The sequence below is a fragment of the Diplotaxodon limnothrissa genome, linkage group LG23 (genome assembly GCF_057381915.1).
Source record: "Diplotaxodon limnothrissa isolate DT_005_m linkage group LG23, D_limnothrissa_male_GT1.1, whole genome shotgun sequence".
NCBI classification, from domain to species: domain Eukaryota; kingdom Metazoa; phylum Chordata; class Actinopteri; order Cichliformes; family Cichlidae; genus Diplotaxodon; species Diplotaxodon limnothrissa.
Window position 1 is genome coordinate 28,375,996 of NC_140617.1, and position 18,974 is coordinate 28,394,969.

The window sequence follows — 18,974 nt, forward strand, 5'->3', positions numbered from 1 at the left end:
GCTTAATATTGCCATGGCAATTTATACTCGATGGTTACGATAAAGCCATTTTAACCATCGTGCGTAGAAAAACTTGCGATACATCAAGTATATTCAGTCCCTAATTGGGAGAATCTCAACATTTTTAATTCTATATATCTCTACTTGTGAGGTGAAAAATAAGTCTGTTCTAGTGTAGGAACAGTGCCTACTTGGGTAAAATGTGAAACTCCTTCTTTTAGGAAACTTAGACCTTCAGACATCCACCAGGCCTGCTTCTGTAGCTTAATATTCAAGCGTATTCTACTTACTAGGGGTGGGGGGGGAAATCGATACTGTGTAGTATCGTGATATTTTGTTTGCTAATAATGTATCGATATAGGGACAGCAGAAATCGATATTTTGTTACAAAAAAGGTTTTTGTGGACTGGAACACGCTCTGACTTCAGAGCATGTTGATCCTTTTTCTGAGCAAGAATCCTGACATTCCTTCACTGTCCAAATGTGTTTAACTTTTTTTTTGGCAGCAATAAACATGACAGTTTACTTATTTTATTTAAGACATGTTTTATTTTAATTAAGTTTAAAACTTTTTTATTTAATGTAAAATTATATTTTGTTTTAACTCATTCACTGCCATTGACGTCTATAGCCGTCAATTGCAGTGAATGAGTCAATGGGTTTAACTCATTCACTGCCAATGGCTGGCAGTGAATGAGTTAATTTACTTTCAAATTCTTCAGTTCCTGAATGGGCTGCATAGTTTTCATAAATTGCATAGTTCAGAATAGCTATAATTGTACCAGATGGTTGCATTCAGTTAAGTTGGACTAGACTGTAATACAAACCGTTCAGTTTGTCAACAATAAAACTGACTGAAATGAGAGAAAGACTGAGTGTGAGACTTTGATATTAGATAAAATGAATATTGATAAAGTTTACCTTTATGTACAGAATCTGAATATCGCAAAATATTTTAAAAAATTGCAATAATATCGTATCGTGCGTTAAGTATTGTGATAATATCGTATCGTGGGATGTATGGTGATTCCCACCTCTACTACTTACCTGTGATAAGGGAGCCCTAGAGGTTGGTTACCAGTCTAATGATTCAGACATCACACAATGAAAATCTTCCCTCATTAGCAACAGGCCTGAGCTATAGCTGATATTCATTTTAAATACATGTTTGACAGAGCCTAGGTCATCCTCACTGGGAGCATATATGTTGACAAGGCATACCTCCCATTCGTCAATTAATCTGTTCAATAAAATGTTATCTTCCCTCAGAGTTTCTGTAAAATTAACTTGTCTGTGGATGAGTATAGCTACACCTATTTTTCTTCCTGATTAAGGTAAGAAAAAACACACTTTTTCTGCCCAGGACGTTTTTTTCAGGTGTGTTTCCTGCAGTGGTGCTATAGAGACCCTTAACATTATAACTTAAAACTTTTAATCCATCCATTGTCTATAGATAAAATAATATTCTTTTTGGAGAAGAGGATTGGGGTAGGAGGGTGAGCCTCGAAAGATGCACTGCTGACTGGGCTGGGAGTTCCATGACTTTCAAAAGTGGAGGTAAAGGGGATCTATAGGCTAATTTCAAAGGGAAAGTACATTCTCTGGGAGTTCGGTATGTACCTTTGGGTTGAGTCACGAAGAGAGATTTATAAAAATGGTGGAAATTTAAAAAAAGAAAAAAAGGCAAACACGGTCTTGTGATTCTAGTGGACCTGCTAGCTTTAGCTGTGTACTTGTATTTTTGCAGTTTTTCTGCTTTCATGTTTAGCAGTTCTTGTTTTTAAAGACACAATGAGTAACCACCCAGGACTGTCGGTACACGTAAGTAACCACTTATTTATGAAGTTTTTGTAGATTGTCCACTGTTTTCGATGTTAGAGGAACAGATGCTAGCATGGCTGCTTGTGTACATGCAGGAGCGTGAACCTCTTGTCCAGGGATATGCAGTTTACGGGTTGTTGTTCTGCCTTTACACAGTTTGGGCATTTCTCGGAGGGAGAAAGGCAGAATCACCATCATTTTTCTGACACTGTGCTTTGTGCCGAATTGCCTGGTGGCTCTGTAAATAGCTTTGCAACCGCATATAAAAAAAATGAAATAAAATAAGAAAGAGTTTTGTGGAAGCATGATTACTCAAGAAGGACCTTCTTGAGTAATTGTAAACTTAGAGCTCAGGTGTGTGCTATGAAGGTCACAGGAATGTGAGATTACCGGCTGTGTTTTTGGAGAAAAATAATGGTGAAATGCTTAAAATTTTAGATGTATGTTGGTGAAATTGCCAAGATTTGGGAGAACCGTTTTCCAAGCGATCTATTTAAGGAAAAATGTGCCTAATAACACAGATAGAAACAGAATAACCTCGGTTTACATCCCTTACTCCCCTCCCTGCGATAATCTCGATTAAGATGTGGTTTCTATGGTTATGAGCGAGCTAAAACCGAGGGATTTAGGTGATAGGCCCTGAGCTTAGACCGTCAGGTTCCTCCAGTATCTCCGAGCTAATGAGCGGGAGCCCCCTCATCCTTTGGAAGGCCGGGCTAATTGTCAGTCAGCCAGTGTTTCCCTTTGTTTTATTTGTATGCTAGCATCAGTCAATGGTGTAAGGAGATGGAAATGGGATCTGCATCACGCTTTAAGGGAAGCAACCCAGCTAGGGCGCTCTAAAGAGCTTCTCCCAGCAAGCCGGTCGCTATAGTAACGATAGACCCTGAATGGAGACCAGAGTGAAGCCTTTAATGAGGGTTTAGGCCTGTGTGTGTGTCTGTTGCTGCTTGTGTATTACAGTGTGTGTATGTGCATCTGTTTATTTGTGTGTGTATGAGTGATTGTATGTTTTTGAAACTGCTGAAAGAACCTACATCTTGTATTTTTAATTTTTTTTATTTCCCCCTCCTCTTTCCTGCCTGCTGAGGGGACTGGACTTCGAGTTTATGTATTCATTGTGTGTCCATGTGTCCTCGTATGGTTTATAATGGCAATATCACCAAGGGCTGCTGCAGGCCACCTGTTCTTATCACCAGGTGCCCTGTTGGTCTGATTTTTTTTTTTTTCCCCCTTCCCAAAGTCAACTCATTGAAATTCAGGCGGTCTTCTGTAGGCCATGAGATAGGGATGGGAGGAGAAGCATATGTTTAAATGAGATTAATTATAGCCTGAGGTTTGGTTTCAAGTCTTCAGAGTCAAAAGTACTGTTTAATTCTTCTTTTAAGTACTTAAAATAAGAATTTTAAAAAAGAATGACAAGTCATCCAATCTGACCTCCTCAGAATCTGATGGATTTTTTGTTCAGTTATTTTTTAGTATATTTAATGTAAATTTTTACTTTCACATTAGGAAAGGATGCGTACTAGGAAGGATATACTATACTAGGTTGAAATGTGGCTCATTTTAATTATTCTTTCCTGCATACAGGATATTCACATGGAAACACTGAGGCTTTGTTAAACTACAGCAAAATAAATTTCCACTTAGTTTCAGCATGATTATTTCTATATCCTGCCCTGAGAATTAGATTCATACTGGAGGAATCACAGATACAAGATGAGCCTGATATTTAAATGTAGGGCAAAAAGAAGACCTTTCACATGCTACAACTTGCTTTGACTAGACAAGTATCCTACATGGGGTGATATGAGCCTTGGAGTTTGGCTAAAATTCACTTTTTTAAGTTTCTCCATTCAGTTATCATGAAACTGATCCTGTATTCAAGGGTGTGAACTGCTTGTGTCTGTTTCTTTGCCTTGTAGACATTGAACTGGAACTATTTTGGCTGTTTGAACTATGATATGGGGATATTTTAAGCAAGAGTTCTTCAGATCTTCTATTTATGAGAAGCGGCCAATTAAGACAAAGTTCAGGGCTTTACACACTGGCCACGTGAAATCTGTGCAAATAATTTGTGTGTTCAGAATATATTTTGGAGTTGCCTATTGTTAATAAAGCCCTTCATACGGACCACAGAACGTAATTGTGTCACAACAAACAAAAGAGTTCAGATTTCTTTAAAAAGGGGGGGTGGGGTAAAAGGGGAGTTATTCCTTCCCACTGTTGCCAAATGCTTGCTCATAAGGGGTTGTCTAATTGTTAGGGTTCTCTCTAGTATTGTAGAGTCTGTACCTTACAGTAATAATTGCCATATCACAGCTGTTGTTGTGATATGTTGTGGCTCCATTTTCTTAAGCACTCCATTGAAGCAGTCTTTTAATGTAGACACTAAACACCTTTCTGTTGAAATATTTCAGTTTCACAGTACTGAGGAACATTTTAGCTATGTGGATAAACAGAATGACTCCACCAAGGATCAGTGTAACAATAGAGATTATTTTGAGCTGTGACTCATGTAAAGCTACTCTAACAGAGTCCAAAAATAAAAATGTGCAGCGAAAAATGAGCGTAAAGGTGATGTTTTGGTGAAAAATTGTAGGAAAATCTCCCAGTTCATGCAAGCTTTGCTCCGACTGTCAGAAGATGAAACCAATCCTGCAAGCTGTTTGGAAACAGAGGACTATATTCCACATTATAATTGAACCAGCATGTAGGCAGGTCTGACTCAACACCATATGGAGTACAACACTGCAGAAGAGGAGAAGCAGCCTGTTGCCTCCACCTGTTGCTTGTTACGTCTGTTTTCTATTAGTTGAGATTATGTTGCCACGTTTTACTGTTTTTCTACTAATTTCCACTGAATAAGTTCATTTGGTTTCCTGGATGGTCTGCTGTTGTTAACCTGCTCAGGGTGCAGAAGATAGCCTCAAGTGCCCTTTGTGCCATCTGCTTTATAATGCCTCACGATGCATCTACAGCTGTGTTTCCCACACTAGATCAGAACTAAAAATATTCTGTGATGCTTGTGAACCTTTAATCAAAATCTTGGTCATCACATGAGCCCCTCAAGTTGCCCCATGTTGCAGAGCGAGTGCTTCCAGTTTGCAAGGCCAGTCATTATTGGGCTTTAACACACCAGCCAATCAGGGTTGTAGTTGATCGTTTTCTTTTTTGTGTGTGTAAAAAGCACAGGGAGTTTAGCTGGATTTTAGCTGAATGTATATCAGTACATTTGACAGGGAATTTCTTGTTCTGCTCAGTAGATGCCTGCTGTATAATTACTGCAAGAGAAGTTCAGCATTAATGTTTTTAGTGATCGTTATAGGTTTTCTGAATGCTTCATTTTGTTTTTTAATGTCAGAGAAGAGGGTTAAACAACATGAAATTAAGCGTTATGCAACTCATATTAGACTATTATAAACATTTTTTGAATGATAGTTGAGCATACTTACAGTGCTATGAAAATTTCCCAATTTCTTAGTTATTGCATTTTTTTTACACTTAGTCCTTAGCCCTGTAACAGACTGGCGACTTGTCCATATTGTCCCCTGCCTCTTGCACTGTGGTAGTTAAATATAGGCTCCTGGTTTTCTGTGACCCTGAATTGAAGGAGTGACAGGAGATGGTTGTGCCACAACTGGCAGTTGTCTTTGCAGAATTGTTTTAATTTAGCCACTTTGGGTGGTTTTGAAACACGAACAGCCTTTAAGTCCAGGCTTTGACTAGGCCACTCCAGAACCATTTGTGGGTTGTTGTTGTTGGTTTTTTTGCCATTTAGAGGTGGACTAGCTGGTGTGGTTTGGATCATTGTTCTGCTGCACAGCCCAAGTTCGCTTTAGCTTCAGGACAATAACTGATGGTCAGACATTATTATAGGACTGGGCAATATATCGACTTTTTAAATATATCGATATATTTTTAAATGAGATGTGACAATATTGTTTATCGTTCTACGCAACGTTACTCTGCCTCACCTCTCTCCTTCACTAACACAACTCCCCTCCCCCATCGCTTCACCTGCAGGCAACAACAAGATGGACACGGCAGCTATCAAAGAGGAGGTGGTCAGTAAAAAGAAAACATTTGGAGATTACTATTTTAGTGCTGGTATCGTTAATCTCGTTAAAATGACATTAACGCCGTAACTGAATTAACACGGCTAATCTCCGTTAACGAGTTACAGCAGATCGCCCCGTGCGTGGGGCTGCATGGCGTCAATGCGTTAGTGCGGTTAGCTTGTTAACGCGTTGACGCCGTGCAGCCCCACGCACAGGTCCCACGATCCGTCCTCGGGACTTCCAGGTTATGCCACCATGTTTGACTGTTGGTGTGATATTCTTTTTATGAAATACTGTGGTAGTTTTATGTCAGATGCAAACCTTCCAAAAATGTCAGCTTTTGTCTTGTCAGTCCACAGAATACTTTCCCCAAAATCTTGGGGATCATCCAGATGTTTTTTGGCAAATGTGAGATGAGCCTTTATGATCTTTTTTGGTGAACTCTCCCATGGATGCCATTTTTGCCCAGTGTCTTTCTTGTTGACTTGACTCATGAACTCTGACCCTAACTGTGGCAAGTGAGGCCTGCAGTTCTTTGGATGTTGTTATGGGTTTTTTGTGACCTCCTTGGCTATGTCCATATGTATATGGGTTTTTTTTTTTTAAAATAGGGATTTCTCAGAGTGTGTTTTGAAAAATATCTCAAAAGCTGTGAAAAGTGTGCCAAATCATCAGGTAGTGATATAACAGTAACCGTGAAGAAATGATGGCTGATTAAAAGCCACAGCGCACAGCCTTTTATCATAAAGGGACATAAAAAACGCACACCTTTGTCCACATGTAAATGCAGAAATGCAGTTTTCTGAAATCTTCACCCTGTCAGGAGTTTTACAAAAGCTCCATTGTCAGTATGCATGAAACAGGCTATGTTTACAAAAAATACCCGTGTACATGTGGCTGTAGCAAAGGAGGTCACAAAAGAACTGAAAAGAACATATAAAGAACTGCAGGCCTATGGGCAGAGTTCATGATTCACCCCTGGATGAGTCTTCGATGCACTCTTGGAGTACTTTCGGTAGGTTGGCCACTCCTGGGAAGGCTCGCCACTCTTCCAAGTTTTCTCCATTTTGTGGGTAACGGCTCTCACCGTAATTCACTGGATGTCAATTACTTTGTTTCTCGGCTACTTCTTTACATTGTGTTGGCTAGGAAAACTGAACTTGGAAAAGAACGAGTTAATAAGGTTAATTCATGATAGAACAAAAGGGTCAATTACCTTTTCCCTTAGGGCCACGTAGGTTTGGGTAGCATTTCTCCCTTAATAAATGAAATCATCATATAAAATTTGCTTTTCTGTATTTTTGTCTAATACTAAAAATAGTTTGATTATCTTAAATTTGCACAGTAAGAAATGAATAAGGATTGGGGCATTTTTACAGTTTTTACAGCACTGTAGATGAAGTTATGTTTTGACCACATGCTGAACAAATACACTTTTAGCTTTCAGCTAAAGTCTCATTTATGAATTTTGGCCTTGGAGTTCTCCTGTTGGCAGCGTTACCATTTGGACATTTAGGGGAAATATTCAGTAAATGTTGGTGGGTGGGAGCAGGCTAAATAGTGTTTTTGTCACTGAATGGTGGATGTTACTGTCTGAAGAGCCCTGAAACGCTTTGAAAGTGGCCTAGTCATTGGCGTTTTAGCTTTAGCCTCTGACCATCTGTTTCTATACAGCGTGCAAGCTTTGAACACCCCCCCCCCCCCCCCCCCCCCTTCTCCTGCCATCAACAAATACTCCAAAGTTCATTGTAAACCCCTCCCGGTCCCCCCCCCTTCAACCCAGCTGACCACCGCCCCCATCCCCCAGCAGGCTAAAATCACACCACCCGACCCTCGTAACCCCCCCCACCCCCACCCCCACCCATCCACCACAACTCCCCTACCACCAGCACCACCTCCAAACAAGCTTCCTGGCAGCGGACAGCACCACCAATCATCACTCGGTTGCCAAGGCAACCTCCCCCAGCAACAGCCGTCACTATATCATAGCAGTAGCGGAGAGGACGTGGGGAGGAAGAGGGGGGATGGCCGAGTCGTGGCTCTCAGCATTAAAGAGAGAGTGAGAGAGAGGGGAAGAAAGAAAAGAGGAGGAAAAAAATGGAGAACACACAGCTGCCCTTCAGCTACGTCGCATCGCACCAGCTGCTCCAGTCGCTGCTCTCACTCTCACACACACACACACACACACACACACACACACACACACACACACACACACGTCAGGCTGCTGAGATCCTGTATGCGCTCCGGCTTTGTCTGCATAACATTGCTGCTGGGCTTTCTCTTCATTCATTGATACATCTGTGGCCTCCGTGTATTTTCCTCATGTTCTGTCCTTGGATGCTTCGCTAACAAGTCTGGCTGTACCGTGCATCTGGCAGCGGGTCCATCTGTTAGCTTTGGGAGCAACAGATTGCTAATGTGGAACTTTGTTTCTTTGATTGTAGAAGCCACGGTCGGGGGACACTTTCTAAGCAACTCATTTTCTAGGTTTAAAATCCACCGAACTGAGAGGTTTATTACACAGATGAACACAAGGGCACAAGAGATTTAAAAAAGAACATGCTACAGCTGCTGAGATTTTTAATTATATTTATGATTTTTATTTATACGGCTCTGTTGTTAACAGAGTTACAGAGTGCGTCATTGAATGAAGTTAAAGTATTATGGTGACGTTCCAGAAATACAACTGAAGATAAGGCAGAATAACAAAATATTAGACAGGATTTAAAACACACTACTTTAAGCCTTTTGATAAAATAACATAATATGATGCCATTTAAATGAGAAGTTTGTATTCTGGTTTGATTGGGCAGACTGGTCCACTAATTGGGAGCACTAATGGCAAATTATCTTTGTTTGCTAGCTGAGTTGCTTTCACCAATTTTAGCCCTAGATATACCTTTTATTTAATATTCTCTGTTTCCTGTTTGTGATCTCACCACTCAGTGAGTAGTTGGCGAGTGTTTGCAGGCAAGTTGGCATCTTACCTGAAAACTAGGATTAGCAGGTGAACCTAAATTGCCCAAGGGTGTGAATGTTTGTTCCCTGTGTTGGCCAGGATAGTTTCCAGCTCCCTGCTGTATAAAAGCTGTATAAGCGTTTAAGAAAATGGATGGATGGGTTCTAAAGTAGGAATGTACTCATCTAGTCCAATCCCGACTCAGAGCTGGATTCAGTATAAGGTGGGTTGGCTTCCTAGAGTGCTCAGGTGTAGCAGAGGGTCCGCTTTTCTGTGTGGTCAGGTGAGACGGTATTGCTGAAAAACTCTGACAGCTGTGATGTTGTCACTTGTCCGGTGCTCATTGGAAAAGCTTTTGTTGCACTTTTACGGTAACGAAATGTGTTGACACTGACGTCAGTAGGATTTCACTTATCAGCTCCCCTCTGCAAGTGAGTTTGTGTGCATGTGTGAGGAGGTGGACACACAGCGAGAGCAAGTAAAGGTGAGAGCAGCATGCAGTCACCTGATGATTTTCAAGCAGCATGTTGCGCTATCTGCAAATTAGAGACAGTCAACACTGCACTACAGTGCACCTTAGCACGTGCTCTTTTATTTGAGTTTAAAGAATTATAAGAGGAATGAGTGCCAGTCTGCGGCTGTCTGCTTATTAAATTCAGGTTTTAGATCAGCACTTACAAAAAAAGGTATCAGGTATAAGAAATGAAAAGTTCTTGCAGCGTTTGAATGCAAAATTATTATTAATTTATTAATAATTTGTTATTGATTATTGCACTGTAGAGGCTGGTGAGGAACAACATTTCGTTTCAGCTGTGGATTTCTGTAAATACCATGTGAAATGACAATAAATCCTACAAACTTATATTAACTTAACTTAACTGAAAAATGAGAAAAAAAATAGGAAAGCAATCTCCTTATGTCCACAAGAAATAGATGGCCATTTGACGATTGTGTTATCTTATTGGTTAAAACAGGTACTGATTTGCAGTTACAGAAAAATGTTAAAAATTTGGTGATTCCCACCTCTACGAAATACAGTGAAGGCTCCAAACACTGGACCCTTTGGTAGTCTGGCTGGGGGCCACAGGTCCTTTGTTTGACATCCTTGATGTAGGCCATCCATTCTTGTTGATGAATGCAGTGAATATTGTGGATTGTTTTAAAAAATGTAACTAGAATTACACTTCAGCATGCTTTATCATATGTTTTACCAAAAATATAAAATATTGCTTAGTTCCTTAGTCGTGAAGTATCAGTGCTGTCTGTATTAAAATACACACCATGTCTGATGGTTCGAGCTCACCGGCCTCTCCCTGTTGTTTTGCAGGAAACCCCTCGTCACTTGGATGTGGAATGGGCGCTCTACAGCCACATGTCAACGCCGGTGGAGGTCAGATGTACCCGCAGCAGGTCCATCAGGGCATGCAGCAAGCAGTGGTATCTCATCCTGCCTACCAGGGGCAGCAGCACTTCTCCGACAACCCGCCCTACACTGACAGCAACAACGCCAACTCCGGCTCCATGGCCTGCCTCTACCAGAACTACCAGGTGGAGCAATGAGTCATGTTTTGATCTGTGTAGTATTTCAGATGTTTTAGATGACATTTCTAATCACAATGGCCCCTCTCTGTATCCACAGCAGGGGATGCTGCCACACCCACAATTTGGGGAGGAGCAGCAGCCCCAAGGTGAGGGACTTCCAGCGGGTACGCCTAGCTCTGACAGAGCCCCCGGCGGAGGGCCAGAATCTGTGGACGCCATCTACAGAGCTGTTGTGGACGCAGCCAGCAAAGGCGTGCATGTAACCATCACCACGACAGTGAGCGGGACAACGCAGGCGAGTCCAGTGCACGCCCTCAGTGCCATGAGTGCCTTCACTGCCTCCATAAGGGAACCTGTCAACCTCCCCCAGGCAGTCAGCGCAGTCCTGCATGGGCACCAGGAAGGGGAGACCATACCCCAGCAAGCCAGAGTGCGGCAGGTGAGGCCTGGGCGGGGTCAGAAGAACATGGATCCAGGGAAGAGCACTCCGGATGGCCCTGAAGCCAATGATTACTTCCGTTCTCCTGGACGCGGGACTCCCAGGGGGCAGTGGGACGGGGAGACTCATCATGGGGGAGGCTTTGACAGTCAGAACAACAACAACGCCTGGGGTGGTGAGGAGTTCCTGGAGTGCTCGACCCAAGTAAGGAGTAGTCCCTGCATGGAGAGACCTGCCAGTCTGGCCCCTGCGCCACCCTGCGCCACCGATGGGTCCAACGACCACAGCCTGGTGATGGCCCACGATAAGGCCTACCTCGATGATAGCTTCCGGTTCAACAACTGCGGTCGGGCACCAGCTAACTACAAGGAACGTCTGGAGCAGACGGTGGAACGTTGCGCCCATCTCAACGGCACCACGCCCCACTTCAACACCCGGGGCTACGGAGAAGTCCTGGGCCCTCCACGGCAGGATGACGACCAGTCACCCAGCTCCTCCACGAGCCTGGAGGGCCCTCTGGCTACAGCCAAAGACTACAGCCACTACAACGGCCACTTCAATGGAATGGCGCCCAGCCCTTCGGACACGAAGAGCCTGAGCAGTGAGGAGGACCTCCGGCAGCCAGACTCGCCCTCGTCGGAGCTGCTCCACTACCGGTCCAGGACCTTCAACATGGGAGAGCTGGTCTGGGGCCAGCTGAAGGGCTTCCCGCCGTGGCCTGCAAAGCTGGCCGGGGATGAGCAAGTGCACAGCGCTGCCATGCAGCTGCGGGAGCAGGCCAAGGTGAGGGGCCGGGGTAGTCTGTCACCACCTGTCACCATTTTGCCAGCCAGCGCCTCAGCCTGAGGAGGCTATGAGCAGCAATCCCAGTATTAAAAGTTTCAGCGAGTCTTGGATTACAATGAATTATCTTCCAATTAAAGGGAGTTGCTTGCCAATAAGTCGAGAATAACTCGTATTTGACTGTAACTTTCAAATATTGCAGCTTTGAAAAGTCAGAAGGAAATAGAGCTTTTTAAATTTCTGTCCAGCGGCCATCGAGGCAGATGGACTCCAAATTACTCCAAAAACACATCCACGGCTTTACCTGCCAAATCAGAAGTGCAGAACAGAGCATGTCCGACAAACGGTGACTGCCAAATTATCCGCTAGACGCGCCGAAGTGATAAACCGGAGTTCAAATTGAGCATCAGTTCCTGGTGCTTGGTGGGAAATTTTCAGTCTGGTGCTGAATGTGCTCAAATTGATTCCACTTTTCTTTGTGCAGGTAGAGCCAGAGAAGCTGAAAACACTAACTCATGACTTGGAGGCATTCGACCGCGCCGCCAAAAGAGGCCTAAAGTAAGTAACCTCACCCAGCACACTGGTGCTTCATTAATAATATAAACCCACTTTTGCTGTAGTTTGAGCTGAGCGAGGCCTTTTCGTGCTTCCTCTGATGATCTTTATCCAAAGTGGCATTGACACCTAGTGGTTAAAGATGGTGTCCTGCAGCAAAGGAGAGGCAAACATTTGTTTAAGTGAAACAATAAAACTTTAAATGCTTTGGGGCAAAAATAGACCATTAACCCTGAAGTGACTGAACTAAAATGACAGAGGTAGAGTCGGAATACTTTATTCAGTGGCTCTGTTTCCACAAACTACACATGTACAGCTTCTTTTTTCCAGGGTAGATATTAAAAACTGTTCTAGTCTTTTATTTCAATAATCCAAAATTAAAGCTTTAAAGGTCTGTTTAAGTGACCTATGTGTTACAGCACACTCGTATCATTTTAACACCCAAATATGGACACATTGGAGGTTCTGTAATCCTCCGAACAACAAATAATGATGGAAGTCATCACAGTGTATACTATAAACTTGTGTCAAAATATTAGAAGAGTGTAAAATTACAAAAAGATCAAATAGTATATAAAATCATATACTTCCCTGTAACTTCTAAATTATCTTTCCTGCACTGCTTATTCTTTTGGCTGCTCCCGTCAGGGAATCATCTGCCTCTATCGGACCCTAACGCTAGCTTCCTCCTCTGATGCCACCCCTCTGAATGTCCTCCTTCACTACATCCATGAACCGCTTGGCACCATCTCCAAACCATATATCATAGCAGGTCTCACTCCTGTATTACAACAGTGGGACATTTTCAGTTAAAGAGCTATGAGAAGTTCATTAGAAGCATAAATAAACACGTTGGTCACATGGAGTTGAACCAGCTGCTTCTCCGGTCAGTTTCCTCATCCTGTAGATGGATTCAAGTGTAATAATTATTTTTTAAGCTACCTTTTTGTTGTAGTTTATAATTGTAAAGTTTTCTTCTGCCTAAAAGTAAATAATATAAATATTGTCTGACAGACCGGGGAAACTGAATAATCACTTGGAAGCTGCTATCCACGAGGCCATGAGCGAGCTAGACAAGATGTCGGGCACAGTGAGTATTTGCGCTTTTCCTCTCTTCTCATGCACTGCTGTTTCCCCCGCATTCACCACCACACCGTTTCCTGTGTGTGTGCCATCAGATCCCGTCGAGGGATCGTCAGGTGAAGCTCCCCAAGCCGAAGAGGAGGAAGATATCCAGATAACATTGAATGTGTTGGCCCAAGAACGTCCTCAGAGCCTTTCGGAGACTTTGTCCGTTCAGCCTTGATGCGATCTGAGCTCTCTAACAGGTGCTACACGTGGACTTTCAGTGGTACGTCGTTGTTCCATGATATCAACTTGACTTAATGACTGACCACAGAAGGTGCTGGAAATTCCAATCACCACTACGGTTTATAGACTGTAGGAAAAAACATGAATACAGAAAAACATCAAAAACGGTTGCAATTTGTCTACAGCTCACTGAATTAACTATTTTTTTCTAGTATAAGATAGTAAAATAAACAAAAAAAGCTACAAGCATTACCTTACATATTTAAGAAAAATAGACAGTCCAAATATTTCTGATACATTTTCAATATGTATATAGATAATCCTGAAATTTCATGCTATTAAGAATTGTATGTAAATATTGTACAATGTCATGTACAACCGTACCTAATGCACATTTTATCTTTTATTGTACAAAACAAAGCAGAAGTGTACCAATGTCTTGGTTTCTATTCAGAAATGCGGTCGCATATGGCCACATGCATAGGATAAATAAGAATACAGCCTAAAGCTTTTATATGATGAACTGTAAGATGTGCTGTTTTCTTTTTTCTTTCTTTTTCTTTTCTTTGTTGTTTTATTTTTGTAAGGGAACAGCGATGAAACTGACATGAGCTCACCATAACAGTAGTCACTCCAGCTAAGTGTTCATTTGTAATGGGGAGAAAAAATAGTTCAAAAAACACAGAATGAACTTTACCAGCAGAAAGTGTTCAGTGTTCCACCTCACCCACACCCTGTATCCCTACCCTCCCACACACCCACACCCTGTATCCCTGTCCACCCACAGCCTGTATCCCTCCCACCGAGACCCCAGCCGGCTCCACCAGTCACCACGTTACTTGGTCTGGTTCTGGGTTTTTCAGGTGTTGTAATTTATGAACAAAAACTTTTTTTGAGTGTTTTCAGAAGGAAAAATCCACTCACAGACACTTAATTTTCCAAAACCTCCACAATGATTGTTTTTAGAAGAGGTTCATTCATTTAAAGTAAAAATGATGGGGGGGAAAAGTCCTAAACATGGGTTGTCCAGCTTCTGAAACGGCAAGACTTTTTTTTATGTTGTTGTAAATTAAATGCTATTAATTAATGTTGGACTTCAGAAGTTGAGCTCTTTCTGCCAGCGTGCTTACATGCACTGTAGTTAACTCCGCTGACGTTACATCTGCTGGCTGTGCAGAGTTTTTAACTGGAACAAGTGTACATTGCAAAACAAGTTTTAGCCCATTTTAGGCTACTGAAATGATGAATTGATGGATATTGGTGGTCTTGGTGCATCTCTGAAAAACATCCCTGATTTAATGATTTCAGTGGTTTGGGGCTGAGGTTTTTTGTGGTTTCTGAGTTGCGGCACAGAATAACGGAATGAGGAACCAGTTTTGAGGCTGCGTAGCGTCGGGTAGCAAGTGAGTTGGGGTTGTTTCAGTGGCAGGAGATTAATTTTGAACAGAATTTCAAGGGGTGCATGAGTGAAGTGTTTGGATTTCTTAGGTAGCCCATCCCAAATTTAATATCATGAGCAGTTCCAACATTGGGGTTGGCCATTTCTGGTTGCCTTTGGACCGTTGGTCTTTGGTTAGCATTTATAGATTTGGCACCAGATAATATGACCCTGAGCTATCTTGTCTTGTCTTAGATGCCTTTAGCTTACCTTTAAACAGCTTTGAGAACCCCACATAGGGTTGCATTACACAGTGACACAGTAGCTTGGGGTAGTATCAGTGAACACAATTTCCAATAGCAGCCCAGCCCATAATCTCTGATGTCAGTGGTTCCAGCTTTGTGACTGGCAATTTTGCAGTGCTGTTGGGAGTGGCAGTCTTTATTTTGTAAAAATCTATGGAATAGGCGTCAGATTTGGCGTCAGCTTGATGGATGTAGCGCAGCCACTTCTGCCTTGTTGTGTCTTGAGGACCAGCCCGCATTTTGACAGTTTTAAAACAAATGTAATACAGTATTAGGTTGTACAAGTTTAAGTAACTTCTTACAGTAGCTTCTCCCACCAGTGGGTCCAAATTTGAGACCGGCATTTTGTTTTAGTGTTTGTTTTCTGTTGGGGGGGCGGCATGCTAATGCCTTGCTAATGCCAATGTTTTTGGGATCTATACAAGTTGTTTTTTGAGGGGCATGCATCTGTAATACACTGTAAAACAAGAGGTAGTAGATACTGGGGGTTGAACAAGGGTTGGGGAAAGTTCTCTGGAATTACAATCATAATGGAAAGAATCTGTGTGCTGTCTGTTTGAAATCACTGTGCATTTCATGTAGTCCCAGACATCTGCCGCTCCAGGTTTGGGACCAGTATTTTGTGTTGCAAATGCATAGAGCTGGTCTAGATTGGGCACTAGCACCTACTAATTGGGAAATATGTATCAGTGGTCTAATTAAGACTTTTTCTTCTATGTCCTCTTTTATGAGGTTTTGGTTGACATTATTTTAAATCTGCAGATGGCATAGCTGGATGCTCTGTTGGCATAGGGTTAACTTCATGTCACTCGAGTGCTTACATGTAAAATGGCTTTTTTCAGGAGAAATCTTTTGCTCCCTGATTACTGAAACCATAAAAGTCCATCGCTACATGCATATAAACACACTGTGAGATGTTTAGAGACTCATCCTGGTCCATTTTCAGTATGATGAGTAAAATAAGCCCTGCTCTTAGATTTGAAAGCTTTAACTCTCATTGTTGGAAGTCAAAAAACCATAAACCACTACATCTGAAAATGCAGACAATTTCAGTTTGCTTTGTGTTGTAACCACAAACTTTGGCCAGTTATTAACATGGGTGGATTTTTCCTTCAGCAACAAGAATCACAGGCTGCATCGAACGATCATGTCATTGATTGTCGCGATCATATTCACATGCTTGTTTGTACAGTGACTGTTTTTATTTTTGTTCTCCACGTGTTTTTACCCACAGCTTTCAGTAGAGTAACTGACCTCCGAGGCATCTGAAGCAACACTAACTGGGCTTTCCAGAGCAGTGAAAGCGCTTTTATTTTATTTTGGTTTTCCATTTTAGAGGCCTTGTTGTTTGTTTTTCATATTGATGTAAATTATTTATGTACAGTACTCCATATTTATTTTAAGCTTTACAAATATGCTAGATGGCAATAATACTACCAAGAGTTGAGAACTCAAGCCTTATATGTGTATATGTATGTTTTCTTTCCTTTTTTAACAAGTGAATTGATCATGTATTCAGAGTCCATTACAAACAAAAAGGTCATATTCTGTCTTATTTAAGAAGTGAACGTTACAGATAAGTCTTTTTAATTACAGTGAGGTTTTCTAGTCTTCATGTTTTTACTTGTTACAGATTGTGTCATGGTAGAGAAAAAGAGCATCTTATTTATGAATATGCACATCTGATGTTGGTAATAAATGCAGTTTGAACACTACAAGTTATCAGTGTTTGAAGCTGAGAAGAAGAATCATCATTCGATCGGTCTGACAGTATTGGAAATGGATCAAAACCACCGGCAATCTCTACGGAATAACCAAGTGCAATATTACCAATCGATGGCAAAGATCAACACTGCGAAACACTGCATCTCTCATTGTTTGGACTCTTCTGTGTTGCCTGTTTTGCTTTTCTTTCTTTCTTTTTTTCTTAATAGTCATCTTTTCTGATGCTCTAACCTGAGAGCAATGAAGTAGAAATTGATGTGTAGCTTTATTTTTACACGCCAGCCACAACCGTTAACCCAATTAGCCTCAAAGTTTGAACTAAAATACTGTTACTTGAACTTTATACGCAAGAACTCTAACAAATAAAAAGTTAAAACCAAATAATACACTACTGAAAGAACAGATTCCCCTTTGTCAGCCTCTAAAACAAGGGGTGCACCATTATTGGCCAAATATCCATACGGACACTGGTATCGGCCAAATATCTGCATCTTTGGTAGATTTACAGATATTAGAGGCCAATATTTTGCAGCAAGAACTAAAAAGACCTTTTAAACAAATTAGTTATTTTACCTGACATCAAGGGTGAAATTTTGTGCAACAAAAACTGAAAAAAATATAGATATATAATTGCCCTTTGAAACATCCATTTCTGTGCTTTCCAAATGAAAACACTACTATGACTACATATCCATAACAAATGGAGCCTTTAAGTCAAATCAAATTCCTGCATTTTTAAGTCAAGTTGTACTGTATTTTCCAATGAGATGTCTCTCTACCTTATTGTGTTTTTGTGCACACTGAAAAAAACTGAGAATGTTTTTTTGTTTTTGTTTTTTTTTTAAAAAAAGCTAATTTTTTTTTCTTTGTTTTTCTCTTTTGTTTACTGTTAAAAATATCAGTATCAAACGCGAACACAAGGCATTGTTGTTACCTTCACAGCGGCAACAACATAAGCAATACCTGTGAAGAATGTGTTTAAAAACACGTCCCCGTTATTTTCAGCGTGCACCCTTTTGAGAGTCGAGGTTTTGTTATTTTGTCTTACTGTAAACCTTCGGAGGAGATGTCCTCCGGCCGTTTTCCAAAATGTGACGTTCGCTGTGGAGAACATGTGAGCTGTTTCGGTAAAGTTCATTCTGCCTCGTCTCCCCCTTCTCTCCACCTCTTTTTAAAAAAACAAAACAAAACAAATTATGTTTTCTTTTTTGGTTTTTGTGCAATGACATGCAGGTTCCTGCACTTGTGACCGGAACCCCATGTGTTACGGATCTGTTATTGGTTTCTTGTAATTCGTGGTCAAGAGTTCAAAGCATTTTTTGTGTTTGAGGTGGTCCGTGCGGTCTATTTTACCCTCCTGTCTCCTTCCACCTGTGATTGTGTGAGGTGTGAGTGTGAGTTTTATTTTTTCCAGTGTTTGTTTCTGCTCTTTAAATCTCCCATCCTTTCGTTGTCAGTATTTTGTTTCTTCAACTTGTAATTAAGTATATATTTTCTCACTAATATATACTTTACAAAAAATAGACCTGCGTGAAGTATGATGTGCACTTGATTGCTCTTTTTATTTTTCTTTATTTGCATTAATGTGGGCTAGGGATAGTTTGTCAGAGTCCATTATTTTGAGATTGTTTGGACTTTTTTTAATGGTTTGATGTACGCAGCATTTTTTTTGTAAATATTGTGAAACATTACAGGTCATGCAGTGATGTAACATTTTGAAAAATGTTGCACAGATGTTTAAGATATTAAAAACATGGTCACTCTTACTTGAATTATCTGATTTGTTGTGCATTTTTATGCCTTTTTGTGGAGGCCGGGTGCTTTTTCCCCCCCAGGTTTGTTATTAAATATTTCTAAGAGGAAATTAATGAGAAAGTTTGGAGTAAAACCACGAGTCTAGTTTAAAGCTTGTTGTACACTGGCCTCTAGTGGAAAAGCAGGAAAGCACACTTATATGCAGGGTTTTTAACATTAATATTAAATATTACTCTTTAAATATCTGCTGTTTGTCACTCTTCAAATCGCCCCCAAATTTACCTGAAACCACACACACAAAAAGCCCTTTTGCTTGAAAAACATCCAGCTACTAGAC

General features: G+C 41.3%; 1 protein-coding gene across 1 annotated transcript in view; it reads left to right on the forward strand.

The window, feature by feature from the left end:
- Nucleotides 1-13,653, forward strand: part of mbd5 (methyl-CpG binding domain protein 5) — a 52,844-nt gene extending 39,191 nt beyond the window's left edge. The window contains exons 6-10 of the mRNA XM_085348192.1: nucleotides 10,172-10,392; nucleotides 10,484-11,608; nucleotides 12,093-12,166; nucleotides 13,178-13,253; nucleotides 13,342-13,653. Of these exons, the coding sequence (XP_085204318.1) occupies nucleotides 10,172-10,392; nucleotides 10,484-11,608; nucleotides 12,093-12,166; nucleotides 13,178-13,253; nucleotides 13,342-13,404 (1,559 nt within the window). The 3' untranslated portion in view covers nucleotides 13,405-13,653. The remainder of the gene's footprint in view (nucleotides 1-10,171; nucleotides 10,393-10,483; nucleotides 11,609-12,092; nucleotides 12,167-13,177; nucleotides 13,254-13,341) is intronic.
- The last annotated feature ends 5,321 nt before the right edge of the window (nucleotides 13,654-18,974 follow it).